This window comes from Vulpes lagopus, chromosome 6, assembly GCF_018345385.1.
Source record: "Vulpes lagopus strain Blue_001 chromosome 6, ASM1834538v1, whole genome shotgun sequence".
NCBI classification, from domain to species: Eukaryota; Metazoa; Chordata; class Mammalia; order Carnivora; family Canidae; genus Vulpes; species Vulpes lagopus.
The window spans coordinates 20,313,473-20,332,786 of NC_054829.1; the positions used below are offsets into that span (position 1 = coordinate 20,313,473).

At 34.4% G+C, this 19,314-nt stretch overlaps 1 protein-coding gene across 9 annotated transcripts in view; it reads left to right on the forward strand.

The window, feature by feature from the left end:
* Positions 1–19,314, forward strand: part of CEP128 (centrosomal protein 128) — a 390,276-nt gene that overhangs the window by 181,125 nt on the left and 189,837 nt on the right. The window contains exon 20 of one of the 9 annotated variants that reach the window (XM_041759763.1): positions 3,450–3,705. The exons of the other annotated variants lie outside the window; for them this stretch is intronic. Coding sequence (XP_041615697.1) covers positions 3,450–3,457 — 8 coding nt within the window. The 3' untranslated portion in view covers positions 3,458–3,705. Of the gene's footprint in view, positions 1–3,449; positions 3,706–19,314 lie in introns of those variants that run through there. 9 annotated transcript variants of the gene reach the window in all.

Below are 19,314 nucleotides of genomic sequence, written 5' to 3' on the forward strand. Positions count from 1 at the left end.
GCATTGAGCTCTGTTCTCATTCTAATATGGGACTTTCTACCATGGGTGTGGGCTCTCTTGTCTTTCTGATATGGGATGCCCTGCCGAGGACATTGAGGACATTCTGCAGTTTTTCCCATAAAGTTCAGCTCTTATTCACAGGGGCCTAAGATGGCTGTACTTGTGCTAATGCTAAACTTTAGGTGGAATTGCCTTAATTTTTCTCGGCCTCCACAAAAGAAGAACAATGTTGGTACTGGCAACAAATGCAAAAGGTATTGTGGAGGAATTAATGCAAGAGGCAGGCAGTGTAGGTGATCGAACACATACAGGAGACTCTAAGGTCTCTAGTTTTGCCATTGGGAGAAATAAGAAAGTTGGGAAGTAGGGGCTGATTTGGTGGCAGAGAAAGAGGGATCCTATTTTTAACCTATTCCTTAAAGTCGTTAATGAAAAAAAAGTTTTGGGAAGGACCAAACTTTTGTTATGAGAAAGGATATGGTAATTAATCTCTTGCCTTAATGTGTGTAAGATGTATTAGGCACCGTCTGTGATTCAGAAATAGTGTACTCTTAATATATGAATAATGAAGACCAAGCAAAGGCTGTTACAGTTGGAGACATATAAACATATTTATTAGGAAGTAGGGTGAACTAGTACGAGTATTAGAAATACGAGTAAAATGTTCTGGTGAAAATGGGACTATTGATTACTTGGGAAGAGGCCCATATGGGGAGGTTTTTTTGGAGGATATGTTCTTTGATTTTGATCTTGAAGAATATAGCAGGATTTCCATAAGGAGGGAGAAGAGGAAGAAAGATTCTATGCAGGATTTATCTGCATAGTGATCTCTTCTTGGGTATTTTTGCATCTGTTTACAATGGTATACACATAGGAGAGGTGAAGGGCTGCAAGACTGATGGTTACATTTAGATATTTCTGAAACTTCAAAATGAATTGTCGTAGAAATTTATGTTTGATTCCATTCACCATCTTAGAAACTTACCTGTTAGAATAAGGTTAACCTATTTATAAGTGAAACATGACAGAGAAACTTTCTATTCATTGCAATTGCCATTCTCTGCACTCATATATTTAGTTTGATTTAATGTCATATTAACTGATATGTGCCCTGTTAAGCGAAACCCATGTACAAGGAGTTTATCAATGAGTGCTGCCACATTTGTAGATCTGAATTGTCTATGTTTCCTGAGCTATTTGTGACCTGTAGGTTTGGGTTGGAGTGTGCAAAAAAGAGAGGAACTCTAATGAGAAGTTAATATCATGACCCTCTTAGAAGTTTAGGAATTATTGACTAAACATCATTGTTATGAATGGCAACAAAGACAAGAATGAAGAGATGTAAACTGCAGCTGGAAGTTGTTAGGTGTATTTTCACTGGTGTAGGTAGCTATTTTACTAATTTCTTTATAAACCAGTTTCTGTCTACCTTCTTAATATTCTGATAAGCTACTGCTCCTGTATGTGTCAGTATTTCTCTGCAAAAAATACTTTGAAACAATGGTTTACTAAAAACTAACATTTATGTGGAAGTTGAAAGGATTCCCCTTTTCAAAGAGCTTCAGAAGGAGGGGCATTTATATAGGACGATTTAGATTCAGTCTTGCTATATGACATGCTAATGATGATGAACAAATATAGCAGACAGTTTACTTTACATATTTTTCCTTAAACTGAAGTTAGGAAGTTTTGGTTAAACAAGGGACCTGTCCTACTTTCTAGGCACTCTGTGGTTGTGACTGTGACTATTTAGTGTGCATAGTTTTTCTTCTTGGGGTAATTAGAAATTGACATAGCCTCTGAAATTCTTTTCCCTTAAAAGTGAAATTTGATCTTATCCAGTTTCTAGATTTGAGTAGGTGTTATATTCATTTGGCTTTGTTGGATTAGGTGGGATCTTCACCAAGCCCTACTATTCTGATACTATGATAGGTACAACACCTAGAAAAATGGTAATTCTCAGCACTGTAGATTTAGGCTTCTCTAATCTATCTCTTTCCATCATATTTTATTTATTAGGAATGTACATGCAATGATGAATAGGCCTTTGTCAAGACCTCTTTGTTAGGGAGTTACCTTTTCTGAATAAAGGGAAAATATTAATAGGATGTGGAAGAAGGGAAATAGTTCTTTAACCACTTCAGAAAATAATATTTTTTGCAGCAGAAGATTAGTTGCTCATATTGAGTGTTTTTGGTTAGCATCTATGCCTTAGCCAAGAAGTAAGCAGTAGAGAAAAGGTGCATCAAACAAACAATAAAAACAAGCAAAACCAATGTAACCAGAATAAGCTCTACATAACCAAAAGGCAAATAAGCACACATTTGGCAGAAGGTAAGTAATTTAATCAGAATGGTTTGCATTTTGTTTATGACACTCTGGGATTAGGTAATAATATTTGTCTTTCCTAATATTTCAGTTATGTATTACATTTTATAGTAGAAGTATTTAAACAATTTATGCTTTTATATATTTCATTAGAGATGGTATAACATTGTTAGTACAAATTCTAGCTCCATTTTGTACTATGATTTGAGTTAGCTCTCTAGTATAACATCTGAAAAAATTTTTTAAAAATACATGAATACCAAAAAAGTAAACAGTATTAAAATAATGTATATATTTAAAATAGTTTCAGTTCTTAATGGTATAAAATGAATATGGCTTTTAGATTATAATTTTCTACTTGCTATTGTTGATAAACCAGCTTAAGCATGACTATAAATGTTAAGTAGAAGGATCCAAGAATGGGAGAGGTTGAACAGGAGAAAGAAGGATTAATTGGTATAGCAGGATCCTAGAAGATATGAGAATGGATGGGGTCAAAAGTAACAGTGGAAAAATCAATCTTGGAAAGAACAGGATAAAGCATCTTGGCTTTTCCTCCTTTTTAGCTCTTTGAATACAATACTATTTTTGGCAGTTTCACTTATCACAACAATTTATGTAGTGTTTTCCTTATTTTGACTGTTCTCCAATGTCTCTGATTTGCTTTACTTCATCTTTGCCTTGTATATGCTCAATACCTGTTTGGAGAAAAGAATGGGAGGAAGGAGAGGTAGTTACTGAATTTGCCATGTAAATCTGAGAGACCTGTGATAGTAGGAGCCTTGTGCATTTTTAGCCTGATTGTAGAGTGTTTCTCACAAGTATATTTTTTGCAAGCTGCCTTCAAAGGTTAACTCTTGTCATGTGACGGATAACTAAAGAGCCAGCTTAGTGATGAAGCTTGTATACTATACCCTCATCATTCTGGTTTTATAGAATGTCTCTGAAGATGAGTATTTTTACTATATAATAGAGAGATGAGCCAAGTTTTTTTCAGTGTTCTGAAATTGCTGTGCTGTTCAAGGTACTGACTCGAAAAACACTGTGTTTTCTCATAGGTTCTCATTTACCTAGTTTGTCTCAACTTTTAAAGCACTTTTCCTTTGGTTTCACTGTTCTAGAGTTCTAAGAAAAATCCTTTCAGCTGATTTCTCCGGTTTTCCTTGCTCTTCGTCTGAATCTCTGTACCAGTTCTGCAGTTGGTGGATGGCTGAACAGAGGATAATTTCTCAGAATTCACTTGTGGTACAGAAATAAGGGAAGAACTTGCAAACTGAAGGCATCTTTCCTAGGCTAGACATAGAATTGCATGGTTTGTGTTTTGTTTGTGACATTTTTTACGTATTGTTTTAGTTTTCCCACCACTCATGCATTCATCTTATTACTTATTCCCACATCACTTCAAGCGTTTTTTTGTTGTTGTTGTTGTTGTTGTTGTTTATTTGAAAGAGTATTTGACAGTCATGACATTTATATAAATACGAGTCATTGTCATCTAGTCTAATAGGAAAGAGAACCAGTTTTTTTTCTATTGCATAATGAAGCATAATTAGACATTCTGAATTAATTTAGGGGATGATCTCTAAGTATAATATAATTTATTTACTTGGATTTTGGTTAATTTAAAAAAAATCTATTTAGAACTTCATTTTACTTTGTCATCAGTTCAGAAGTTTAGTGATGTTAATCATTAGAGATAATGAATTGCTATTTTGATTTATAGATTGAGGAAATTATTTAAATTCATTAAACTGTTATTTTTGTTTGATATGAAATTATGTCTCCTCCCTTTTATTTTCAACTTTTTCATAATTATTTTCAAAAACCAATTGAGAAATAGTTCTTTTTTTTTTAAATTATGTCCACTAAAAAAAAAAATTATGTCCACTAGTTGAGTCAAAGTAGAATTTGTTTTAATCTCCATTTGTGTTTTTGCTTATATATGTTTCATTATGATCTTTTATTTCATTTTTTAAATAATCTTTTTTATGTAAATGTTTTATGTTATGATTTGAAATCCAGATAGGTCAATGGGGATTGAAATTAAACCCCATTTGTTGGGCATTATTAGGACTAGAATTAAATAAATTAATGATATGCCTAGAGTTCCTGATTCACAGATCTGTGCAAGCGTCAACTTCAATTGGATATGAAATCAACATTTACATTGTTAGGGAGTAAATTGGCAATAGTGTATGGCTTATTTTTGTTTAGTTGGCTGTACCTCTGCCCACTCACACTTTTATGTAAGGAGCCTCAAGCTTATACTACTGTTGGCTAAACTTAATTTTAGAGACATACATTTTTAATATCTCCAGTAATATGCTTAAATTGATAATAGTTAAGTATTGACTGGATAGAGTTCACATATTTAAAATTTACATTTTTCCCCTTCTAAATTATTGGATATGTGTGTGTATTCTGGACAATATTTTAGAAAAATCCACACATGTTAAATATATGATATGAATGAATTCTTAGATTTTCTTGTTTCATCCTCTGATAGATTATCTACATTATTTTCTGCTGTTTCATAGTACAACAAAGCTGGCCTACTTGACTTTGGATCATGAGGATACTCAGGGAGAAGAATAAGATAGAGATACATGTGCTAAAATAGACTTGAATGAGTTCTTAGGTCAGTAAATAGCTTTATTAAATTCAAAGCACATCCATACTGTGTTTGAGTTCTTTTAAGCATTATATCCTTTTTTCTTTTTAAGATTTTATTCATTTATTCATGAGAGAGAGGCAGAGACACAGGCGGAGGGAGAAGCAGGCTCCATGCAGGAAGCCTGATGAGGGACTCGATCCCAGGACTCCAGGACCACACCCTGGGCTGAAGGCAGCCGCTAAACTGCTGAGCCACCCAGGCTTCCCCAAGCACTATATCTTTTAAGTATTGTATCTTTTCTACTTTGTTGTATACATAATAGTTACCAATTCTGGCAGGCAGAATAGTAAAAGCCCACCTCTCTCAAAGATACCTACATCCTAATTCCCAGAACCTATTAATATCTTACGTTCCATAGCAAAAGATACTTTTTAAAGATTTTTTTAATTATTAATTTGAGAGAGAGCGAGCGAGAGAGAGCATGAGCCAGATGAGGGGCAGAGGGAGAAGCAGACTCCCCACTGAGCAGAGAGCCTGATGCAGGGCTCTATCCCAGGACTCTGGGATCATGACCTGAGCCAAAGGCATATGCTTAACTGACTGAGTCACCCAGGTGCCTCACAAAAGAGGTTTTGCAGTTGTGGTTAAATTAATGGTTTTGAGAAGGGGAAATTATCCCAGATTATTTGTTTGGGCCCAGTGTAATCATAAGAGTTCTTGAAAGTGAAAGAAGCAGAAAAGGAAGTCAGAGTGATTCAGTGTTAGAAAGACTCAATTTACTGCTGATGGCCTTAAAGATGATGGAGAAAGGCTATAAGCCAAGGAATATGGGTGGCCTCTAAGAAGTGGAAAAGGCAAGGAAATGGATTCTTACCTGGAGCCTCTACAAAGGAATGTACCTTTGCTGACATGATTTTACCCCAGTGCAACCCATATCAGACTTCTAACCTACAGAATTGTAACATAATGAATTTGCATTGTTTTAAGACACTAAATTTATGGTAATTTGTTATAGGATACATGATAAATGAATGCACCAATAAAATCATGAAATTAGAGATTTGTGGTAGTTTCTCTGACACTTAATTCATGGCGTATCAAGTGACTCTCAAGTCTGCTTGAACCTCTTTGGGTACATGTGTCCATCTTTGGATGTTTGTCAGAAAGTTAGGAATATACATATATTACTTTCAATCTACTAAAATTAACTTTGAAATGCACTGAGGCAGGTCTTAAAACGTGTCAAATGTAGTACTTCCAAAATGAATATAGTATCCTTATAACTGTCTATACATATTTGGTCCTTTCCACTTAAATATAGCTAGGAAATTGAAAGACATTACATTGAGTCATGAATGAATCTGAAATGTAAATAGTGCTTCTTGGCTTTGGTTGCTGGAAGGCCTTTGTTCATTTATAGTCCTTCTTACCTTTACATTTTATTGTTCTTCCACTTTGGCTTAAAATTATAGTATTAACACGTACATAGAAGGAAATTAAAAAATAAAATCACAAGACAAAAATAGGGAGCAGAAAAAGAGTGTCCCCAGTACCTGAAGGGAGTTATTGTAGTTTATCACTTTAGTTCTGAGTGTTCTGACTATCTAGTGTTAGTCACTATCTAGATAGTGACTATCTAGAGCACTATCTACTAATAGTGTCCTAACTATCATCTTAGTTAAAGGGAGCATGGAAGTTCCTATGAGAAACAAAATTATTCTGGAAACTGAATTCAATAGGAATATATTATATTCATATTTCTGTAAGCATTGTAACCATCTCTAGTTATTGTTTAGAGAGTAATAAGAGCTGACATTTATTGCTCTGTGTCAGATTCTAAGTGCTATAAGCAACTTATTATTTCATTAATCCCCAAGCAGGTATTATTATTCAGATTTCAAAATACAACGATTGGGGATTCATTTCTTTGTAGAAATTCTACAAAACAACTAGAGACACATTATGACTTTTATAGTCCCCAGGCACTTTTGCCTTTGTGCCCCATCCTCCATGATATAATGAAATTTTTGGCTATGGTGATACAAAGATTAATATAATTCAGACTGGATTTATTATTATCTATTCATTATTATTTTCATTTTTTCTTCTAGTTTTATAATAAAACGAATATATTTTCATTGGCCAGAGACACTGCCTAGTATGCCTGTTGGAGAAGTTGGCCTCAGAAGAATACAGGCTGTGCTGTAATACCATATGGGGGATCTGACTTTATGGAGTAGGTGGTGAGGACAAGATTTCCTTAGACAGTGACACTGATGGGATCTTAAGTCTGATTGAAGTGCAAGCACAAAGATTGTGATTGACCTAATGCTTTACAGATAGTAGAATTAATGAAATTACCACTGCCCTTAGAGTGGACAATAAAAGTTCAATTTATCCTTGAATTCTTGACTAAGTGTTTGAAGTTTGGTTATTCTTTATTGTTGAATAAGTTGGGATCCTGAATGCTTTAAATACCAGATGTGGTTGTGGAGAATAAACATATGCATGTCATGAAATTTAATATGGAGGTATTTTTAAATGGAGGCTGCCAATATACTGTATATAAAGCCTATATTGTCTTATAGCTATGAAATTTTAATTTGAACCTCCAAGGAAAGTTTTATCTTATTAATTTGAAAGATTTCCTGAGAGCATTTAAAACCTATTCTTACACTTATCATTTGAAAGAAAGATGACTTTCTCCCATTTACTTGTACTCTGCAATGAGTGGCTTTAGAGTTTTGTTTGGTTGTTTCTGTGAGTCTATTCCTCCCTCCATTTAGTTGACCTCTATCTTATTTAACTCTGTATTACTTCATCTTCAAGGATTGCAGAAGCTTCTTATTTGCAAGATCTTCTTAACCTTTAGTCTACTTCACTGGTCTTCACCTATGAGCCTGCCAGAACTTCCGAGACATGATTTTCCCAAGCAGACACACTCCAGTGGATGTGTTCAAGTTCACACCATTCCCTGGGCCCAAGCCATCCTTCATCCATTTCTCTGCTATTTAATAAAACATTTGGTAAGGGTGACATCTTTTAGAAATAACCTTGAATATGCTCAGAGTAATACAAAAAAGGTAAATCATTCTCAAACTTTGGTTTTGTATTTTTATAATAAATTACTTGCAACACACCCCACAATTGACCTACACTCAGTAGCGTTTTACTGGAGAAAACACACATGTGCATGCACATGTAACTGCTGTTCTAATCAGTTCTGCCAAATGAATCTTCATTAAACACAGCTTTGAGCAGGAGATCCTTAGCTCAGAAACTTTCAGGGCAGCCTGGGTGGCTCAGCGGTTTAGCACCTGCCTTCAGCTCAGGGCATGATCCTGGAGACCAGCGATCAATTCCCATGTTGGGCTCCCTGCTTGGAGCCTGCTTCTCCCTCTGCCTATGTCTCTGCCTCTTTCCCCTCTCTGTCTCTCAGAGAGAGAGAAAAAGAAAGAGAGAAAGAAAAAGAAAGAAAAAAAGAAAGACCTTCAGTGGCTTTCTCATTGCTGAGCAAGTAAAGTTCAAACTTACAGGAGTCTACCATTTTCCCCTCTTTGTATGAAAACTCTTCCCTGTTATTTACCCTTGCTAGCAGAATTTTTCTTTTTACTACCCCATTACTATTAAAACTTCTAGATGTAAAAAAACAAAAACAAACAAAAAAAAACTTCTAGATGTAATTACATGACATTTGCCATTTATGACTTTTCATTCTGGGTATCCACATGTATTTTTTTTATATTAAGTTTTAATCTCATTTATAGACTCTTGTCTTTCCATTGCATCTTGTACCAGTTTTTATATTTAAAAGAGAAATAAACATAATTATTGGACATTTGAGTAGGTGTGCAGATGGATGGATGGATGAATGAATGGATAGTGCAAATTTTGCCTCCTACCTCCTTATCCCATTTATTATGGCATTATCATCAGAAATCATACCCCCTTCCTATATATACACTCTAGACTTTAGGTCTGTTTTACCAACCAAAAAGGAAAAAAACCCAAATCTATCTTGATTTATTCTTACTTCTGCTTCAGGACACAGGAACAAACATGAGGTATTAGATAACAACTCAGATTTACCCCCAAACTATTCTAATGGTGTCCTCTATTAGCTTAGCTGTGTTCATTAAATCTCTTGAATCTAGGATAATTGGTAATAAGAGAATCCATCTCCGATATCCCTGATAGTATTTGGAAAGACTTTGATATACATAATCTCCTTTTTTAGATTTGATGGCAGTTCATCACATCAGCTGTGAGAGATTTCAGATTTGATTTATTTCCTATTGAGACTATTGAACTTACACTCTAATATTTAAAATTCATTTTTTAATGATGTCACACTTTGAAAAGATTGCTCATCACAGTCCCTTTCCTGTAGGTGATGTTAAATCTTTATGTTCAACTATTCACTCTCATTATATTTGAGATTGTCTTTAGGGAAATGAAGGAAGCTGTTCCTTGAGGGCTTGCTTTATTCAGATTTTTATATGCATTATCTCATTGTACCCTTAAAACAACCTTGTGAGATTATGAATCCCATTTTATAATGAAGCAGCTGAGTCTGGGATGCCAGGAAGTGCAGGTTTTTTTTCTCACAAAGTGGTAGAGTGAATTATAGATGGGAGAGGTCTTTGTGAAACTCCAACATGAGTCTCTACTACCATATCATGTATCAAAATGAACCAGCACTAAGTCAAGCTCAGTAAGTCTTATAAATTGGAAACAACCCATCCCTCCCCACTTTTATGGGCTGTATTCTCTGAAGTTGTAAAGAAATCAAGTTTTCGTTAAGAATATTAGAAATAATATTGCTCTATCAAAATCTCAGTCTTTTTGGCTACTAGTTTAGTTAATGAAACTAATTCTAATGTTATAGTATAGGACCTTTCTTTCCCATAAACAAGAAACTAATATCAAATCTTTTCATATGTGTGCCACTACCAGGAATGTGATATCTGCTTCCTAATCATTTACCCAAAACCATATCTTTCTGTTGTGGTTTTCAAATTCAGAATGATTAGAGGACACTATAGTTTTCAGAGCAACCAATTAGTTTCCATCTCTATGTACTTCAGTTCCATGGAATAACTATTTCCAAGAACTACTCTGACTTCTGCTTTTATAGTCATAAGAAATTTGGCTCTCTTCAAAGCTTTCAGAGTTCACTGGGGTCAAGATAGGTGTATATCCAATTTGTGATCTACAGTTTCTTACTTTTTTCCCTCTTTTAACACAGTCCTATCTGCCACAAGAGCCTCAGCCGAGTCTGGCAGTGTTTTAGCAGTTGCTCTCAGGTTCACATCTCTTTCTACCTTTTTCTGTTCTGAATGGAGAATGACTCACCATAGCTTAACAAAGAAGCACTTTCATCTTGAGGAAAGAGATGTAAACTGCAGCTAGAAGGATTTAGCTAAGACGTAAGAATACTTTGAAACTATGAGGTTACTAGAACTAAAATATCTATGGCAGTTGGAAGGACTCCTTTCTTCTAGGATCTTCAGAGGGAGAGACATCTGTGTAGTATGACTTAGTTGCAATGAAATGCTAATGATTATGAACAAATATAGGAATTAATTTTCTTATTCTTCTTTAACCGAAATTGTGAACTCTCATTTAAAGAAGTGACTGATCTTGCTTTCTAGGCACTTTGTAGCTCTGGTTATTTACTATGGACATTAGGCAGAGGCATGTATCTAAGTAACACGATCTCTTGCTCCTCCATATCAGTGAAGAAGCCTCTGATGGGTTTTCTTTAATATTTGTATCTTTTTGTTCATGATGAGGTTGGAAAGTTTTTTAGGACAGTACAAGGGAGAGAAAATGGCTACTATGTGTAATATGACTTTGGAGGTATTCTCTATTACACATAATTTTTTTTTATTATAAAGATTTTATTTATTCATGATAGACTCACAGAGGGAGAACCAGGCTCCCTGCGGGAAGCCCAATGGATGAATCAATCCCAAAACCCTGGTATCATACCCTAAGCCAGGGGCAGACACTCAACCACTGAGCCACCCATGTGCCCCAACACATAAATTCTTAGAATAATTTATTAAATATGTTTATAATAATGGGGTTCATTAAGGGAAAAGAGGTGAATGCAATTTCAATGAAATGTGTCATTTCCAAACAAACATTCTTCATGTATAAGTTGTTCTGAAAAAATAAACTGTTATAAGAGGAAAAATATAACTAGTTAATATTTGGTTACATTCCAATTAGAAATCAAAGTAAAAACTCTGACCTATTGTATTCATACCACTTGACAGTATTCATATCTGCATATACGTTTATTCTAGTTTTCTGCTTAAATCTAAGAGTTATCATGTTTTTTGTTTTTTGTTTTTTTTGGCCAGGCAGAGAAATAATCTAATCAGCTATTAAGAAAGAATAAAAATGTTTTGATTTAAATACCTTAAGAATAAGAGTATAAGAATTTGAAGTGTCTTTCTACCCTTTGGGTTTGAATTCAGTTCTAAAGCAAAGTTTAAGACATGTGTATCTGGGGATCCCTGGGTGGCTCAGCGGTTTGGCGCCTGCCTTTGGCCTGGGGCTCCACCCTGGAGTCCCGGGATCGAGTCCCACGCCGGGCTTCTGGCATGGAGCCTGCTTCTCCATCCTCCTGTGTCTCTGCCTCTCTCTCTCTCTCTCTCTCTCTCTCTCTCTGTGTCTATCATAAATAAATAAACAAACAAATAAATAAATAAATCTTAAAAAAAAGACGTGTATCTGTATTCTTTTTTCCTCTTTTTTTTTTTTTTAATTTATGGAGCAAACATTTAAAACATACTTTCTGGCAGAGGGTTACTTTAGGATTTGCCCTCTCTGCTTTTGTGTTGCTGGCTCAGATATCTGCAGTGAGCTGACATGGAGATATGTATTTCCTCATGAGGCTTCAGTACACAGAGAGCTTTTTTATTGGTTGATTTTATTATTTTTTTACTTTACTAGAAATTGGCCTTTATTATAGCATGTTAAACTAATATACTCTTCTATTTAAGTTCTTAACAATTCCCCAACCCCACATCACATGATAACCTTATTTTTGTGTAGATCTTGCTGTAAGGTCAGCATGAGACAAGACTTAAATGTTGTTTGGCCTAAGCTGTACAACTCCGTGTAAACCAGTCTGCACTCTGGCACATTGGTATTGTAGCTGTCCTTCAATCTCCATGCCTCCATAACCGTGTCCAGGTGACTAAGCATCTTATTACTTTTCCACAGTTCTAGCTCCATCTAAATTTCTATTTAACTTTTTATTTGCAATATTTTTTCAGTCTTTCTTCAGATCAGTTTTCCTCCAGGAGCACCTTGAAAGACCTCCCTCCCTTTATATTTCTGGTTCTCAAATATTTTACTCACCTTTTAGCATCTCAGTTCCAAAGTCCATTTTGTAAGAATTGGGATTTAGTCACTAACTATGCTTGCTTTTAAAAAAAAAATTTTTTTTTTACACTCCTTCTCTTTGAAATATCCATTTATTCTTATTATTACCTGGGTAGAAGTATTAAATAAGATCCATTGCTATTTAATGCACATTTGGCTATATAGTTTATATTTTTGTCCTTCAGTTTAATTCATGCTAATGAAAGTACCTGTCTTGCTTAGGCAAGCCATAAGAAAAAGTACTTCACCTTCAGTGACTACCTATTAGTGTCTTTAGAGTGTGTATGGTTCCATTGTGTTCCATATATGATGCAGACATACTCTTTACTTTCACAGAATTTAAAATTCTAATTCAGATAAGGGTTTACACAGATATTTATATATAAAGCTATGAAAAGAGTTATATTGTTGTGGGTATATATTCTACAGAATGGAAAAGTTGTTGATGGAGTGGCTCTGGTTGGTTCTAAAGTTTTTTTTTTTTTTTTTTTTTCCCAACATAGATTTGTTACTTACAGTCACTGAAGGGATGATTCTTTCTGTCTTCTCTGATTGTGAAATGCTATAAATGCCCTGAGGAAATAGGAACTGTAGATTACTATAGATAAACTGTAGATTTCTGTAACAGTCATAAAGAAAAGTTCGTCTTTGTGATTTTTATAACTAGGAAGTTTCCGTACTAGTCAGATGTTATTAGCACCTGTTACTTGGTTAAATCAGACATACCATAGCTGTTATGGTAGTAGAGATAGGATAGGTCTGTTGGTTTCTTTGCTACAGTAAGGAAAGAAACACTTATGCTTTGGGAGATTTGGAGATTGATAAAGAAAAGGAGAGACATATGCCAATATGTAAAAAGGATTTTACAGGGTTTTTATTTTTATGCATAGTACCTTACACTACTTCTTCCCTTTTCTTATTCCTGGTGAAGGAATAGAATAAGTGAATGATTAGAGCATTATTGGGAAAGAGTTATTTGGGGGACAACAGTTTTTTAGATCTCATTTCCCTCATTTGTAATTTTTAAAGATCTGTAAATGTAGCTGGAAAATACCAGTGTCTGATTATCCCATGTGAGTTAATTGGAATTAATACATTTAAGATTTCCATTTTTTTAAGTGATGCATATTTTTTCCAAAGGGAAGTTTTCCTCTTATATTTTAATTGTGAATTACAATATCTTCTGATCAACATGATCATGTTTCTCTCATACAAAATTCCAGCATACTGGGGTACCTGGGTGGCTCAGTCAATTAAGCATCTGCCTTCTGCTAAAGTCATAATCCCAAAATCTTGGGATTGAGCCCTGTGTTGGACTCCCTGCTCAGTGGGGAGTCTGCTTCTCTCTTTCCCTCTGCCCTGCACCCTGCCCCCCAAATAAATAAATAAAATCTTTAAAAAAATTTAGCATATTACAATTCTTGGATTTATAGAAATTTTCCTGCTTGTATATTCAGCTTTCATCAGTTGTGGGTCATTTCTATTGGAGATAATTTGAATAAGAGGGACCCTGTGTTCTGGAAGAGGTAATAGAAATAAAGGAGCAAATATTCTTCAGTAAAAGGCCTTGGGAAAATTAGAATGAGGTAGAGTATACCTGAACTTAAGGATTGAATTCCAGTGATTGATAGAAAACAAAACAAAACAAAATAAACAAAACACCGTTGGTATCTTAAGAGAGACAGTTGGAGATTAATGACAATAGGCAACTTGGTTTTTCTTGTTCTTCATAGCAACATATGGTAAATATTTGTTGAGTCAAGTAATGAGTGAATGAACAATGGAGCAAACAACTAGGGTATGTAGTCTATAGTAAATAATGAGAAGGTATTAATTGCATGGGGATTAAAAAAATAAGCCTCTCATTCGATCTTTTTCTAACAGTAAAGTATTGAAACAAATTTACGAGCATCTTATTGAGATTTCAGGAGTGTCTGATGATATATGGAGATGAGTAGTTAGTTCTCACTGTACTCAAACCTAAAAGTGTATATCATTTGGTATCTTTTTTTATTATGCATCTTTATTGTTAATGTGAAAATAAAATCATTTTAAAGACTTGTATAGGTTAATTCTGGACTTTTAACTTTTCTTTTTTCATAATCTTGAATTTCACAAAAAAATAATCTTCTCTGGGTTTATTTTGATAATTTATCAGTGGTTAGAGTTGATGTTAAATGAATTCATTGGCTTAAAATTATTCTAAATTGGGGGTTTCTATAATATATGTATGTTGATAAGTTATTTTTTAAATGATAATGTACTCTTTGAGAGACAAGATAATTTTATTCCATATCATGTCTTTTATCATGTAACACACAACAAATGTTGGGTAAAAGTAGACTTTAGGTCCAGTAGTACCAAATGAGCAAAAGTGTTACTAAGTAGTCCTCTCTTGAATTATAAGCACATAGTTCTTTAGACTTAGAGGTTATGAGAAGATATAGCCAATTATTTGATCTCCACAACACACGACAGAACCAATCACAGTATGCTGTTGTCCTCTTATTAAGTGAAACTCTGTTTTAATTGTTTTGTTTTCTATAAGCCATCTTCAACTTTTCTGGGTTCTGTGTTATGATGGATGTTTACGTTCTACTCTATGTGAGATACTATTTGGTAAAACTTCCCAGAACACTTTAAGATTTCAACAATAGCTTCTAGTTAGCTCTTCATCTGTTCTCAAGTGACCTGGCAATCTTGCCCTTCTCTCTGAAGTGGGCTTTGTATGGTCTCCCATTGCCTCAGCCAATTAAGACCTTAAAATTAGGCTTTGAGGAACCGTGCTCATGCTTCCAGGAACATAATAGCACCACTTTTCATTGAAGGAGATGAGAAGTGTTTAAGTTTGGCCAATGAACAAAGCAAGGATAAAAACAAGTGCTAAAATCACAATTAGCCCTGAATATTTTAATGCAAAAAGGGTATCAGTTTTTGGACACTATTCCATCATTATGCTAGATTTCCCTCCATAATTTATGGTTCAAAGTTTTACGCTTCTTATAGAGATAATTAAGTTATGTAGTAAGGCATTTTGAAAAGAGTACTACACCCTTATTTTTGAGGCAAATAGCTTTGCTACCCTAGATTTAAGCATGGATTAAAATGTTCCTGTTGCTTCGAGACTGAATAAGATTCTAGAATGTAAGTTCTTCAAAGGATCTTTCTTTCCTTTGGGTGGGAGAGATGAGCATGCCTGACATTGAGCTATGACTTTTTTAAATGGAGTTCATATATACTTATGTTATTTTCAGATAATGAATGTTTTAATTTCTAATTATGGTAGCTTGACTAATTTTTCCTTTAAAGATTCTAGCATTTTGTATTGAATGGTGACTATCTTTTGCTTACAATCATTCTAGATTGGCAGTATCCTTTCTAACGGTTAGAAGGAATAAAGAGTGATCTCTCCGTTGACAAATGAAAGAAGGTTTCTCTCTCTCTGCTTATTTTTCAGTTGATACGAATGGCAAGGTTGGTGTTCCTGTTTCAGTAACAAAAATATTTGTAAATGGTAAAAATTTTTTAAAAGAAGTTATTTGCTCATATATGGAAATTCTGTTTTATAGTCATTAATTGCTTCAAGTAACTTATTTTTTTCTTAGATTGAGAATGGCAAAATATGTTATTATAGACACACACCATATCTATTAAGTGTATATGTTATGTTTATTTGTGTATGTGTGTGTACATATATATATTTATATACCAAAGAACAGAGAAGATTTTGTGTAATCTTATGTTGATTACACTTGTAAAATGGAGTCTCTGAGTCTCCAGGAACCAGCCTCAGAAATTACTTACCATGTTTGTGTTGTTTTGCACTTGGGATTGTGTCCATAGTGTGAGATAACACTGGCTATTTCTCAGTAGAGGCACTATGAATATTTTGAACTGGATAGTTCTTTGTGGTTCAGGATGCTCTCACACATTGAAGGGCATTTGCTTATCCTGGTCTCCAAACACTAAATACCAGTAGCAATCTCCAGTCTCTGAAATAAGAAAAGTGTTCTTCCTCATGCGCCACCAAATTCTTTTAGAGAACTATTAGATTCCTTTCTCATAGCACCAAAAATGTTTTATTGTGTTTACTTATTTTCTTATTTATATCCTTCCATAAACTATGAACCACATAAGAACATAGACCTTATTTTAAATATATTAGGGTTCCATGACCTATCACAGTATGTAACCCATTAGCATTTAATTCATGTTTATCAGATAAAATGTAATACTATAATATTTACTTAAACTTAGCATTTCCCTCAATTATTAAGCCGTATTTTTAAATTAACCAGAGATACCATATCAAGAGCTTTATCTGTTTAATTATTCATCTTTTCATTTGTTTATATCTTGACTTATGTAACAAATATATGCAGAGCTGTTAGCTTAAAAATGTACTTCATTATAGAGCAGTGATGTCCAAAAGAAATGAGACACAAAGGTTAGTTACATATGTAATTTAAAATTATCTTATAACCACATTGAGAAAGGTAAAAAAGAAAATGTGAAGTTAATTTTAACAATGTAGTTTATATAACCCATCATATCTTAAATATGATTATTTCAGCATGTAATCAATATGAAAAATCACTGATTTATTTTTCATATTGAACTTTTGAAGTCTGGCAGGTATTTCACCCATATTGTTCATCTTAGTTCCAGCCAGCTGCATTTTATACACACCATAGCATATGTGTGGTTCAGGGCTAATGTATTGCATAGCACAGCCCTAGAAGACCTTCTGTATTGTCTGTTATTTCATTTCATTATTCCTGTGATGAGACATTCATCTGTAGTAGGATTGCCAAGATTGTTGAGAACTCTTTAGGAAGCAGAAGATGATGACTATAAATAGCTTATATACTCTAATATTCTATTTGTGAAATAAATATTTACTTTCTATCTAAAAAATGATTTAAAGTATCTTATAATAAATACTATAGCCACAATGCCAAAATATCAGAAGGGAAATTAAACGTATGTAGAAATTATTTGAATAGGCTAGATTCCTTGAATTTTTCAATTTTCTCTGCTTCTATTTAAAAACAGATGGTAGAATAGCACAGTTATTTATGCAGCGGAGGAGTGAAGATCATTTTAACAAATTAGGAGGAAGGACATTTTAGGATCTATTTGCCCTCTTTACCTACATTTTTCTACACTATATAGTTTGCAGTAAATAATTTGGATATTTATTAAAAACAGTTTGTTCTTTAGAACACATGGGTCATGTTGTCTTTGGTTTAGACTGTAATGCTTAGTAAATATTTTGCTTCAGTCAAGGTTTTTTCCATTCAGACTATGGCGTCTAAATTGCTTAGGCACTGTTTCGACTGTCTAGACCAAGTTGTTTGGCTCTAGCATTTTGTTTTTCAAAATTGAGCACCTGCTAATGAATTTGGAAAGGTTTTTATTAGCTACATAGGAAATAAGTGAATAACCTAATGTTTTCTGAGTACCTACCACATGCCAAACGGTGTTAGATATGTTATATAACTTGAAAGGTAATCTTTTATTTAAGGTAGGTATTTTTATTCCTGATTGTTGATGAGAAAATTAGAACTATGAGCAGTTAAGTGAGAAGCCTTTTGATCCACGGATAATGTAGAGTAGATTCCTTTGTAAAATGTGGCTTGACTGAAAATGCAGGAAATGACTCTATTTCTTCTTATTCCCATTAAACTATAGCCTATCTCTGTCATTCACCACTCAACAGCCTAGAATAATTGCTTTGTAACATAAATTATATCACCTTATATCCTACCTCCACCTTTTAGTTACCTGTGCATGTGGAGGGTGGAGGGTAGGGGGCTGGGGGAATGGGGGTGGGGCAGGGGAACAACCAAAGTTCTTTACCATGATTTGCAATATCCCTCCTGATTTGTCTCCTCCTTGTGCTCCAACTTCATCCATTTCCTGTCTCAACTTTGAGCATGAAGTTCTAGACACGTTTTATCCTATTTTTGTTCCTTATTATATGCCAAGCTCATTTCAGCCTCACAATATTCACACCTGTTGTTTCCCCTCCCATGTCATACTCCTGTTTTCCTCCTTCCCCTGCACATATGGCTTTGCTCTCTTGCTGCGTTAGTCTAAGCTTGCTTCACTGTTCTTTATTCAGGTGGACCTTACTCCTCTGCCCAGTCTGAGTAGGTCCCTTTCTTTATTTCTGTCATTGCAGCCTGTTCATTTACTTTAAAGAGCATGTAAAACTCTAATTTTATTTGGATATGCTCATGTATTTATATGTCGTCTGTCCACTATATATATATAGACTGTAAACATCATAAGGCCAATGACCAAATCCGTTGCCCTTGTTCTGATGGGTGCACAGTTAGTATTTGTTGGGAATAAATATTTGCCTTTTGGTACCTGGCTTGCCTTAATAGCCTCCTAAATTCTTCTGAGTTCATTTTCTCACTTTTCTGTTTCATCTGCTAATGTTGCCAAATTGTAATAAATACTAATTGGTTGACTTCTAGGCTCATATCCCCCTCTTTGTTCTAATTGACCATATTTCCTGACACACATGGATAGTGATATAACCAAGCTGATCTGGCCTGGTAGCTCATTGGCCCCTCACCACAGGGATTTTTGCAAGAGATGTGATCCAGCACAGGCCTTTTTGAGTCCTTCCTTGATTGAAAACTTCAAACTCAAAATAGGAGAGAGAACCTCTTTTATACTTTGTACATGATATTGAAAGTTTATAGACCTCTGTCAGAGATCATATCTCATGCAAGGAGTAAAAAAAAAAATAGCAGACAAATAAGTTAACACTCAGAAAAGAACTAAAGATGTAGGGCAAATGATAGGCTTACTGGTGTCAAGTCCTTATAATCATTTGCCCACATTTATGGCTGTGCCCTTCTTGATCAGATGCTGTATTTCATTCTTTCCTCTTTGACTTAAACTAGTTAACCTTGTCTCTCCCTTTCTTACAGTCTTGACATATTAATGTCCCT